Raw genomic sequence first — 13608 nt, 5'->3', positions numbered from 1 at the left:
AAATATAACAAATAATGATAAATTTTTTTTGAGGGGAACAAGCAATAATATTATTAAGAAATATCAACAAATGTCCGTCAAGGTTAACACATCTTGCGGAAAATCATCCACAAACATCAGTTCTAGACCTTGAACAAGAGCTAGTTTAGCTATAAAGTGAGCTATACAATTGTCTGCCCGCTTAACATGAAAATATTAAAAGAAATAAAATAATCACTTAAAACACAGATGTCCTTCATCATAAAATCCATGGGAGATAGACCAAACTTCCTTCTCTCAACCGCCTTAGCCACGTTGAGTGCATCTACTTCCATCTCAATGATAACTACGTTACATTAAATCAAATAATGATAACTATTATAGATGTATTTTAGTAAAACTACGTTATATCCTTTATTATACACATCCAGATAACTCAATAATTAATGTCCCCTCAAAAAAAAAATAATGTATATATTGGAAGATATGCATCAAGGATGTCTTGGCATAGTGGTTAAGATTGAGGTGTTGTGAATGATAGGTTAGAGGTTCGAATCCCCCCTTCCCATCTTTGTACTTTGTACCGCCTTTGTGTCTCATATAGATCAAAAAATATATATATTGGAAGATATGCACTAAATGTCTTAAATATGAATGAGAGTATTATCAGTATCTTCAACCACGATTTATGTTGGAGAATCTATACAAAAATATCAAAAGACGTGCATGAACAAGAAACTGTGCTACGTGGCGCTCTTCCTAGGAAGTTTTAGTTCATATAATCCATGTACAATAAAAAATTTAGAAATTGTGTAGTATAGGATTTGATCCCAAGACCTCAAGTACAAATACTAAAGTCTTAACTACTCGACTAAGTTGTATTTAGTATTATTATCATAAATATTACAAAATAAAGGCTCTCATCTAAAAAGTTGCTGAAAAATAAGCTATTGCTTAATAGGTTGACCTAAAAAGTAAATTCAACTATCTTAATATCATTACTATCTAGAAATTATATCAATCTAGGGCAAAATTAATAAAGGTTATTGGAAGACGTTTGACTTATTATAGATCACAAATTTACAACATATTGGTGTATTGGCATCCCACTCATACAGCAGTATGTAGTGCAGTACATCACCAAATTAATATCATCAGAACAATATGTTAGCATTTTTTTGTGTGTTGCACTTGGCTAACAATAACAATACAAAATGTGAAGAGGTTTCATTTGTGTATATAATAGATAGTTATGGTCATGATAGTAGTTGTATTTATCCTTAATATTATTTTAGTGTTTACTTTCTTTCTTGGGAGATGGTCAAGGGTGGGAAGGTTGATTTTGCATATGTGAAGTTTAGTTGTTTAGACAATTGATCTTATGTTGTAAATAGTTTTGGTGATATACAACTTCTTTCTTACCGAGAAAAAAAAAAAGGGTTGATTTTAGTGATTGAAGGCCGTTTTTAGAAGATTTTAGACCGTCTCGAACTCTACAAGCACCTCCTTCCCTTCATATATAAATTATTATAATAAACAGTCTAATTTTAATTTTAAATTGGACAATTCAAGCCTACATTATCCTAAGAAGTCCATTCAATTTCTCTCTAACTTAACACTATTTTTAGGTATCTTGCACTATCCTAGTCGTCCATTCTCTTCTCCTTCCTTTGTTTCCCTTTAATCTCGAATTAGAACAAAACAATTTTTAAAAATAGTCTGACAGTCTTACAGAATGGATTAAACTAGTCATTAAATGGGTTAAATCAGTCACTAAATAAATTAAAGAATGTTATTAATGAATAGATTAAACTGGTTACTAAATAGATTAAAATAATCACTAAATAGATTAAAATAGTCACTATATTAAAAAAGATGGTCCATTCTCTTTTTAATATTGGGCTTGGGTCACGCCTACTTTTAAATTAAAAGTAAAGAGTCTCTTACAAAACCACCCTCATAACGGTTCATCATAATTTAGCCTTTTTTTTTATTTTGTTTTGGAAATAGTCAAAGTTCTTCTTTAGTAGTTTTCTTAATTTTAAATAATTAATATATATGCACTTTATATAAGTATAAGTTGCTTATTTTTGTTTATTTGCTTCTCTCTTTGTGTCATTGTTTGGAAGTGGTTATTAATCTCTTCTGATGAAACTCTTCTTGATTATACTATGGCGAAAATTGTCTAATTTCTATTGTAGGTGCTTGACGTCCAAGATTAATCTCAAACATGAAACGAGCCTTTGGTTTCTGAACAACTATATAACATGATGCTTTGATACTACCTCTGTTTTTATTTAGTTGCAACGTTTTGACTTTCACGCTTGCCAATGTACAATTTCAAATCGTTTTATCTCTAATTGTATGTAAGTAAAAATTATAAAAATTTGATATTATGAAAGCTTACATCGAAACGAATCAAACAAGACCCCATGACTATATTTTGTTTAACATATAAATCAATAAATGTGGTCAAATAAGAGAACATGAATAGTGCAATTTGTCAAACGTTGCAACTAAAAAAGAACGGAGGTAGTATATAGTTTGATCTTCAATGCTTTTAGTAGGGCATTTAATTTGTAGTGAAAGTATTGGGTCAGACCGTCTGACGTATTGTTTACTGTCAGACGGGCTGAGCCCAATACATCTTCTTTCTGCTTCATTTTTTAGGTCACCAGTCACTCACCACAATGGAAGTCTGTCGTTATTAGATCAACCTCACGTTGCCAATTCCAAGTTTGCTAACCCCAAATACATCAAGACAAAGCAACACATGGAATAATGATCCCAACTATTTATAGGATTAGGAAATTATATTCTCCAAATCTCCTCACAGCAATACAAGTAGCGTCAATAATGGACAACAAAAAAAATAAGCTTCCTCCCATTCTCTGATACTTGAGCTTCGGCTCATCATCTTCATGAAATTCTTAATGAAGATAAGACTTAGAAGATTTTCATGAAATTCTTAAGTTCTTTCATAAATCCTATTTTTCATGAAATTCTTAATCTCAGTCTCCATTCTTTATTGATCTAACAAAGAAGAAAGAAATCAGCTAAGAGGAATGAAGAAGAAGGAGAAAGTGAGAGGAAAGCAGAGGTTAGTGTTTTTTTTTAATATTAGTTAGTATTTAAATGAAAGAATAATAAAACTAAGAATCCCAAGTTACTTTCATTTAGACCTAATTTACTTTCATTTAGACCTAAGTTACTTTCATTTAGACCTAAGTTACTTTCATTTAGACCTAAGTTATTTTCAGTTAGACCTAAGTTACTTTCATTTAGAGGTAACTCACTTTCATTTAGACCTAACTTACTTTTAGTTAGACCTAAGTTACTTTCAGTTAGACCTAAGTTACTTTCAGTTAGACCTAAGTTACTTTCATTTAGAGGTAACTCACTTTCATTTAGACCTAACTTACTTTCATTTAGACCTAACTTACTTTCAGTTAGATCTAATTTACTTTCAGTTAGACCTAAGTTACTTTCATTTAGACCTAAGTTACTTTCATTTAGACCTAATTTACTTGCATTTAGACCTAACTTACTTTCAATTAGACCTAAGTTACTTTCAGTTAGACCTAAGTTACTTTCATTTAGAGGTAACTTTCATTTAGACTAACTGAAAAAAATGAAGACTGACTGAAAACAAATTCAGACTAACTGAAAAAAAATGAAGACTAACTGAAAAAAATTAAGACTAACTAAAAAAAATTAATACTAACTGAAAGTCGTCCGACCAAAGATTATGATCGGACGAGTCCGACACAATACGTTATTGCATTTGAGAATATCAAATGTTTACTATCAAGCAACTACTTTGTAGGAAGTGATGTAGTCTGAGCGATGTTCTGACTATTGCAAAACTTTTGTTTAGATGCTCAAACTTTAAAAATGACGAGAAGATCACATCCAAAATCCTTTCAACTCCTTATTGATTATATTTACTTTTCGAATTAAGACTATGTTCTTTTGAGTAGAATTGAGTTGAACTAAACTGAAATAGAGCTAAAAAAATAGGGTGTAAGTAAGTTTCTTTGGCCTCTTCTACAAGATTTTGCACTATTTAGAACTTGCTAGAATCATTCATATTTCATAGTAGCTAATATCCTGTATGAATATGATCTCTATGACTCTATCCATAGAATAATTGATTCCTAAATGAATTTTCAAAGTTGTTTTCACTTAACCTGGTCCACGTTGACTTTCGTTTCATTTGTTGTATGTTTGAACTTTGAACAATCAAGTAGTAGCTGTAGCTGTAGCGTATAGCAATAGCATGTCAAACATTACAATTTATAAAACATATAGTATATATCATACACAATATATATATCATTATACATGTAGTATATTATTTGTTTGACAAATTGAGAAGAAGATTACACTTAATTCATACGCTGCTTACAATAGCTGGACTATATCCAGTAGTATCATCCCAATATTTTGACCACAACATCACTCCTTCATATTTCGGCGACATCCTTATGATAGGAAGCACCTGGGATATCAATATATCCGCCGGAATATACCCATTTCCGGCTTCCCATGGCGCGGCTGGAAGCCCCATAAAAAGGCTCCTTATATATCGAGTTGAAGACCATATCTTCCATGAATTTAGAAGTTTTGAAGTATCACCATCATTATATTGACATGACGGACTTTCATAAAATTGGACCCAAACATAGTCAAACAGCCCTGTCCTAAGAGCTTTATCAAACTTCTTGTTAGGAAATTGACAATGAGGAGCTGCAGTTAGGTACACCTTTTTTCTTCCAACTATATTATAACGTACAAGATATTTTGCTAGGTCATCCCAGTAACGTGTTGATTTAGACTGATCAATAGCAAAGTCGATCCCATCAAACACAACGTTACCTAGAGGCCTAAAACTCGACGTACCACCCAAAAAGTTGTCCCATAGGTAACGTGAAAAACTCATTGCATCTTTCTTAGAAGACAGACCATAGTTTCCTATAGCACCTCCAAGAGATAGCATGACCTTTATCCCCAAGGACTGGCAATACTCGACCTGCGGCCCTACGTTCGTGCACGCGCCGGCGGATGGGTTGCAGTGGCCTGCTAAGTTAAGTGATGGAACTTGACCATAACCAAAATCGTTAAGGAACGCAACGTTAACAAATTTGTACCTACCAGTTGCACATGTTTGATTAAGGGTTCCTTCGAAGCCATTTTGGCCCCAATAGATAGATATGCTTCCAGCATAAGATTTTGTGAATAACAAGATGAAGGTAAAGGAGATGATCAAAAGAAAAATGAGGTGAAGTTTGTTAGACATATTTGGTCAAGGTACAATTTGGATAAGTTGTTTTGATAGTGCCCACTATTTCACTTTCTATGGTTTGTATGGTCTTGCTTACTTTAGGTATAGATGAGACTCTTATATTTATAGACACCATCATGATTCACGATAAATGGTAATCAAGTGGTTATACAATTCTTTTGCATGTATTGACTTTGATTTTTCCCAAACTTCTAATAAAATTTTACATATTTTATAAGTTCAGGTGATTTGTGAGTTGTGATATTAGACGATAGTTATCGATGTAGATGATTTAATGTTTATTTATTATGTCATGTAGGTTTACCTCGGGTAATTTTTTCTTCCTCATTTATTTATTTAAAAGAGTACTTAAATAGTAGTAAATAATAAATAAGAATATAGCCTAAACTTTTGTTAGACTCTACAAAATTTGATGGCTGACTTTCCTCATCCAAAAGTAAAAATGTCAAATAGTAGCTTAAGGAACTCAAATTGGTTTTGTTTTAGTTTGGCCTTCTAGATATGCTTATATCATTTTATATCTCCAAGTGCTCATTCATTCAGTGCGTGATTAGTCCATTATATTCTTTTTATTTTTTCTTTTTTGTGTGAAGATGACAATTGTAACTGTAATTACTGGGCTTTGAGCTTTGAGCTTTGGGCTTTGTCAAAAAAGTTTATTTGGGCCTATGACGGCTAAAGCATAACGAAGTCCAAACCATAGCCTAACCATGGAACAGGCCCATGTACCTGGTAGATCGGGGCTGAGTCATATTGGCCTACTAATTTTTATAATTTGTGCTTGTCAGAATAAAGTTCGATAAATATCTAAAAAAATGATACCGATGATAAAAAAAAGAGATAGAAATAATTTGAACAAGTCTGGTGCACAAAAAATCATTGTGAACACAATTCAACCAAGACTTACTGTTAGTAGATACGTTGCACAAAAAAAAATTAATTTTACATGATTCATTATGATTATATTACTCACTCTATTCATTATTAGAGTAAAAACACTTGATCACTCTTAGCCCTCGGCAGTTTCAGTTTAGTTCTGTTCAACTCACTTCTGTCTAGTTCCACCCACTCCAGCCTAACACTTTTCACTTAAACTCACAACTGTTCTCACTTCTTCATCTGCTCTTACCTTCTTGTCTAATAATCTTTTCATACGTCATTTAAGATATATAAAAGACATTAAGCCATATAACTCAATATTCGTAATAAAAATAACTCGTTCAATTATCAACTCAAGGAAGCATCTAAGGCTTCTTATTACAAGTAATCAAACTAAGCCATGCTAAATTCATGTCTTTAGTTTAGATACATGACAAAACAACCAAAGGGAGAGAAAGAAAAAATCAATTACATGAAGAGTAAGTTGTTGGTGCTTAAGGGATACCAATGATTGGTATGCCAATTGATACATCAAGTCCAGTACTAGATCCGCCATCCAGACTACCCTGGATGGCGGAACTATATCCGTCATCATAGAACCTTGACCAAAGCATCACCCCTCCAAACTTAGGGGAATCTCTAATACTTGGCAAAACATCAGATATAAGTACATCAGGTGGAATGTACCCACTGCCAGCTGCAGCTGGTGCAGCAGGTATTCCGAGGAAGATTTGGGCTGCATCGACTCCACTCCATGTGTTCCAAGAGCTTATAAGGTTGTTGGCATTGCCATTGGCATAATGACAACCCGGATTGTTGTAGAATTGCACCCAAACATAGTCGAAAAGACCGGTGTTTATAGCGTTACTAAGAAGTGCATCAGGGAAAGGACATTGTGGTGCTGCTGATAAGTAGACCTTTCTTAGATTTGTGCTGCGTCTGTTGAGTGCCCTTGCTAAGGCATCCCAGTTCTGTCCTGATCCGAGCTCAATGTCGAAGTCTATGCCATCCACCACTGCGTTCCCAAATGGCCGTGCGTCTGAGGATCCACCGAGGAAGTTGTCCCAAAGGTAGTCTGCTACCTGTTGAATATAAAATATACACAACAGTAATTTGATTAGTTTTACAACAGACAGATTCTATATGGACCTGAACACAGACCATTTGGTCTTGTTGATGTAATAATGTTAGTTACGTATCAATAAAAATTCACATTGAGATGAATATAACAAGATCTTGATCATGTCGCATTCATGGTTAGTATAGAAGTAACATCTAATGCAAAAGTGACAATGTTGCAAGACATTTTTTGCAATATGTAGATTAGAAGCACAAAAATAGAAATGCATATATCAGTAGAAAAAGAAGAGAATTGACCTGTTGTGCATCAGCAGGGGAAGAGATGGAATAGGTACCAAGGCCACCACCCAAAGAGAGAAGCACTCGAATGCCCTGACTTTGGCAGGTTGCAATATCATTCCCTATGCTACTACAACTTCCGGGAATGCTTGGGTTGCAATGGCCAGCTAAATTCAGCTGAGGAGTACGGCCACTGCCAAATACATTTAGGAAAGCAATGTTAATAAACTGGTAGTTGCCGGTGGCGCAGGCGGCAGCTAAGGTGCCTTCATCACCATGCTGTCCCCAATAAGTAGCAATCCCAGCACCATGGCAGAGATTAATGAATTGGGATACCAAGAGGATTAATGCGACTTTAAGGACATACATCTTTAGTTTGTACTGTATTGTATCTTCTAAGGATGTATGTTTGGTTTTTGATGCTCATTATGTACAATGTTGTAAGCTATTTATATGCACAAGCCACAAAGAGGTCATGTACTTAATTAGTCCAGCTTTCTTTCCTAGAATTATGGATGACAAATTAATAAGAAATGTCCTACATTATTCAATATTAATTTTGATTCTTAACTGGTGAAACTTATTCGGTTATAATTAAAGAGGTGGACGTGGACCAATCAGTTTTTTCTTTCTTTTTCTTAGTGGAAATATAAGAATTATTAGTGATAGATGGTCATATGGTACCTAGTAACCAACAGTAATAATTGGTTAATTACTCCTACAATTGTATTATGACTTGTTAATCGAGCGTAAACAGTAAACTCATCCTGATCATGTTTAACTATCTAAAGGGGATCATGTTGGAGGCTCGTACGAAATTGTATGCACGGGCAATTAGATGTGGCATAGTATTAGCTCCATTTTGATTTGTTGATTCATATGAGCCACGAAGGCAGTACAAAGTATAAAGAAGGAGAGGGGGGATTCGATCATGTGACCTATCGTCTACAGCACATCAACCTTAACCACTAGGCCAAGACATCATTGATAGCTCTATTGTGATTTGTGCGTGGCCAGGCAAGCGCGTATACATATAAAATGTGCTTGGTCGAGCACGAAATGTGCTTGGGCAAGATTTATGTTCCATTTTAACCCGTATGCTTTGGTGGGGATAAAGCCTGCTCTTTCGAGCACACTAGCATCCACTTGAGGCCCCTCTTTTTTGTTTGTTTGACTAAAATGACGTGGGATAGATTAAGTTACGGACATAGCCTTAATAGATGATACATGTCTGCGATTTGATCATTGTTGTTGTGGAGTTCTTGAGGCCCCTGTTTCAATACGCAACTTAATGTTACTCTCTTTCCGATTTTGATCGCAATACTTTGCATTTTTCTAGTCAACCTAATTTAATTGTAACACTTCTACTTAGCCTTAATAGATGATACATATCAAATTGTAATACTTTGCATTTCTCACTATATTATTATACTTATATCTTTAACGAAAATGATAAAACAAAAATAGAATAACGTTTATGCCCATCCAATTAAAGGATCTACATCAGCAGCAGGTGATAACCTAGTGGTGTTGGCATCACCTCCGATCCCAGAGATTTTGGGGTTGAGTCTCACCCCTTGCAAGGAGGATTTCTCAATTTTTCATGCAAGGAACTTCATCTCACCTTTAAAAAAAAAATTTAAAGAATCCACATAATTTACCTATAATATAAAAATATCAGATTTTACAATTTTGTTTTGCTAAAATCAACTTTTACATAAAAATATAACAAATTAGGCATCACTTTATTTGTCTCAAACACTGCGTGCATAAACCTTATATTATCATCGTAATTCAATTTGTATAAAAGGAGGGAAGTTTCCCCTCAAAAAAGGAGGGCAATTAAAATGAACTAAAGGCACTATATTATTATTACGATGGATGACAATTGTTTCATCCAGCATTTTGCAATTTTTCCCATCCTAATTCATACCAAAAGGGTCAATTGAGATGGATCTCTAGGCTAGGAGGCTGACCTTAGTTTTCAGTTGTTTCACAAAAAAAAAAGTTAAAACAAAAATAGTTTTTTCTTTGCAAGGTAATGAAAAGCCCAATCCAGGCTGTCTCCTGGGGGCCCAGATTGGATAGATAATCTTTTTTAATTTTTGTTTTTGACGAGGAATAGTTGAACAAATTTATCCTACACCCTAATATAGGGGTAATAATGAGCATGTCAAGCTCGTGAACAATTCGATTCCGTCAAAAATTATTGTGGCTCGGCTCGAGTTCGGGCTTGGGTCGAGACTCAAACGAGCTGAGCTAAGCAAAGCTCGTGAGCAGCTCGATTATTATTTTATACTAAAAATATTTTATATTAAAAAATTATTTATATATTAAAATTATATTAAGTATTTCTTTTAAAATATTAACTCAAGATATATACAAATTTTTTGCAAAATAAATTTCCTAAACTAGCTTGAGCCCATAATCGAACCCGAGTTCAAGCCGAGCTTGAAAATGAGCTCGAGCCTAGTCGAGCTAACGAGCCGAGCTCGGGCACCAAAAACTAATCACGAGCTCGAGCCGAGTCGAACCCATGAAAAGTTAAATGAACTCAAGCCGAGTCGAGCCCATGAAAAATCAAACTAGCTCGAGCCGAGCTGAGTGTTATTCGGGCTCCGCTCGTACCATAAGCACCCCTAACTGGATACATAGTGGGTATGGTATTGTCCGAGACTTTTTTTTTGCTCATTACTTATTTGAAATCATCAAAATGAGCAAAATATATCAAGAAAAGAGAGTTCAAATAAGCAAAAGAATAAAAATTAGTATTTGGTGTATGGTACCTCCGGATATATGGGGGTGTTTGGCAATTAGAGTTTTGGAGCAAAAAGAGAGGTTTGGACCACTTTTAGAGTTTTGACTAGTCAAAAACTCTAAAGGATGTTTGGTAAAAGAGAGTTTTAGAGAGAGTTTTGGAATGAAAACTCTCAAAATGAAAAAGCTCCTATTAGGAGATTTTTCTTTAGAGGATTAGGTAGAAATATATTTAATAAGTTTTTTGCCCCTAATAATAATACTACCCATATGTTTTAAAATGTCTATAAATGTCATTTTACACTAACAAATGACAATAAGCTTTTAGTAATCAGTTAATTTTTACCAAACACATTTATAAAAAAAGTTGTCAAATCAACATTCAAATCTGCTGAACAAAAAGTTTAAAACTCTAACAGCAAACTCTAAACTCTAACAGCTAAACTCTAAACGCTATTTGCTAAACAGGGCCCTAATGAATTAACTCGGTAACGGTTTTTAAAATGGGTGGCTGGTGGATAACATTTTTAAAGTTAACATGGAAGACGTTTGACCTAATAATAATGCACCCAAAAGAAAAGCATTAATGCATTATGGTATTCCGATAATACGGCATCAAATCTTAAAAAAAATGGTTGACGTACATAATTTTTTTATCTTCCTTACATTCTAACTAATGATTCCTTAATCCCTCCAAATCTTAAAAACAGATTATTCCTTAATTAACTACTGTAGATGAGGCTGCCATGTTGTTAGGTTAAGGCTTGGCACATGTGCATTTGATTTTGATCACCAATGACAGGAAGAAGACATGCGAGTAACCACATATGACATATATTTGCTCCCTTCTTTATCAATTATAACAATTGAATTTCTTACATTGTTGACATATATAAACCTATCATCATCATATTCATCAATTATGATTTTTTATATAACGAAAAATATAATCATGTAAAGTCTTATTATTAGATTCATCTTGATATATAATTTTAATATATCATCTTTTTATAATTTTTTGTGAGGAACTAACTTTTTACTAAAAGGTGATTAAAGATATTAATGGTTAAAATCGTGCATTGACAAGTGTGAAAACTATAAAAAACGAATGAAGTATATTCTTCACTCATTTAAAGGACTGTTCGGTAGGTAATAAGAAAAAGTTCATGATCACCCTCATACAACTGTTGTTCTTCTTTCGTACTTTTGCGATTACAATTTTTGAATTTTGATGACAAAAGATTAAGAAGCTAGCTTAATTACATGAATAGGGCATGCTTCTTAGTTTTACATGTAATCAGGCTAAGTGAAGAGATTTTCCCCTCAAAAAAAAGGCTAAGTGAAGAGATAATCTTGGAGAAAACTGAAAAGATTTCAACTAAGTCTATTTAGTTTAGGAAACTAAGCCATGATACTTCATGCCTTAGCCATAATATATTGATTTTCTTGCCTAATATTATCCAATTCTCACTTCAATTAATAAATTTCTGGCCCATTAGATTGACCATAACATTCACAAATTTCTCGCCAAAGTTGAGCTAAACTCTCAACAAATGTAAAGTTCTCATCGATATCTTCATTCATAGAATTGACTAACCAGCAAATTATTAAGTCACCACTATTTTGGTTAGTTTCACATCTATTGCAACAATTCCAATTTTGGTATAAAAAGCAACTTTAATTGACAATATTTCCCTTACTTTATCTTATTAAAACCATCATTAATTAGTCACTTTGCCTTATAAAGTTGCTTTATTTTCTAAGGATGATTTCTCTCCTACTCTAGTTAATTAAAGAGTTACTTTTATGCTAAACTACTCATTTGTTCCAAATTCTTAAAAATTGTGTCCAAACACATTGTTGTAATAAAAAAAGAAAAGAGGTAGTATTAGTTCGACTAAATTTTGATCGGATTGGGTCACCTTTAATTTTTACTACTTATAACCTTCAATTTTGATTGTTTTTTGGGACATATTTGGACTTCTCCGGGCCTGGTCGTTTCTCCCGAAACATTCCTAGGAATGTCGGCATGACTTGTGATGTTGCGCGGGTGCTTTGCACTATTTGGGTTGCCTCGAAAATCCTCTAAAACACCCCATTTATTCATTTCTCGTGAAATCCGAAATTACCTCGCAATGAGCGTAAATACATCCATATACTCGTTCCAAGACAAATGAGTCCTCTCCAATGACCTCCCATGTCCCTAGGAGGCATCCCATGGCGTTCCGAGCTCGGGTCCCGGGAAAGTCCGAAAGTGTATATTATAACCTTCAATTTTGGCTGTTTTTGCGACATTTTTGGACTTATCATATTTTCTCCCAAACCATTCCTAGGAGTGCCGACGTGACTTGTAAGTTGCGCGTGTGCTTGACACCATTTGCATTGCATCGAAAAGCATCTGAACATCCCATTTGTTCATTTCTTGTGAAACCCAAAATTGCCTCGAAATGAACGTAAAGGCATCCATATATTCGTTTCAAATTACATGACTACTTTCAAATGACCTCCCATGTCCCTAGGAGGCATCGCGTGGCGTTCGGAGCTCGAGCCTCGGGAAATTATGAAACTTTCACTTTTGGCTGTTTTCGGGACATTTTTGGACTTCTTCGGGGCTGGTCATATTTTCTCCTGAAACGTTCTATGGAAAGCCGACGTGACTTGTAACGTTGCGCGAGGTGCTTGACATCATTTGTGTTGCCTCAAAAAGCCTCTGAATACCCCATTTGTTCATTTCTCGTGAAAACCCAAAATTGCCTCGAAATGAACGTAAAGGCATCCATATATTCGTTTCAAGCCACATGACTCCTTTCAAATGACCTCCATGTCCCTAGGAGACATCATGTGGCGTTAGAAGCTCGGGCCACTTTCCAATTCTGAAAGTGTGTATTATAACCTTCAATTTTGGACATATTTAGACTTCTCATAGCCTAGTTATATTTTCTCCCGAAATGTTCCTAGGAAAGCCAACATGAATTGTAACGTTGCGCGGGTACTTTGCACCATTTGCATTGCCTCAAAAATCCTATAAACATTGCATTTGTTCAATTCTCGTGAAACCCAAAATTGCCTCAAAATCAACGTAAAAGCATGCATAGATTCATTCCAAGCCACTTGACTCCTTTCCAATGAACTCCCATGTCCCTCGGAGACTCCCCGTGGCGTTCGGCGCTCGGGTTCCAGGAAAGTGCGAAAGCGTGTATTATAACCTTCAATTTTAGCTGTTTTTGGAACATTTTTGGACTTCTCTTGGCCTGGTAATATTTTCTCCCGAAACATTACTATGAAAAACTACGTGACTTATAACGTTGCGTGGGTGTTTGGCACTATTT

General features: G+C 34.5%; 2 protein-coding genes across 2 annotated transcripts; both read right to left on the bottom strand.

The window, feature by feature from the left end:
* Window positions 1-4274: 4274 nt before the first annotated feature.
* Window positions 4275-5365, bottom strand: LOC104888323 (acidic endochitinase). The gene has a single exon (XM_010673258.4). The coding sequence runs from the start codon at window positions 5276-5278 to the stop codon at window positions 4373-4375; it is 906 nt and encodes a 301-aa protein (XP_010671560.2). The 5' UTR covers window positions 5279-5365; the 3' UTR covers window positions 4275-4372.
* A 1230-nt stretch (window positions 5366-6595) lies between these two features.
* LOC104888322 (hevamine-A) lies at window positions 6596-8002 on the bottom strand. Its single transcript, XM_010673257.3, has 2 exons — window positions 7541-8002; window positions 6596-7245 (listed from the first exon to the last, which is right to left on the bottom strand). The coding sequence occupies exons 1-2, from the start codon at window positions 7889-7891 to the stop codon at window positions 6658-6660; spliced, it is 939 nt and encodes a 312-aa protein (XP_010671559.2). The 5' UTR covers window positions 7892-8002; the 3' UTR covers window positions 6596-6657.
* Between the last annotated feature and the right edge of the window lie 5606 nt (window positions 8003-13608).

The sequence above is a fragment of the Beta vulgaris genome, chromosome 3, assembly GCF_026745355.1.
Source record: "Beta vulgaris subsp. vulgaris cultivar EL10 chromosome 3, EL10.2, whole genome shotgun sequence".
Lineage (NCBI taxonomy): Eukaryota > Viridiplantae > Streptophyta > Magnoliopsida > Caryophyllales > Amaranthaceae > Beta > Beta vulgaris.
The sequence above is the reverse complement of the archived record's forward strand: the minus strand, read 5'-3'. Positions and strand labels throughout refer to the sequence as shown.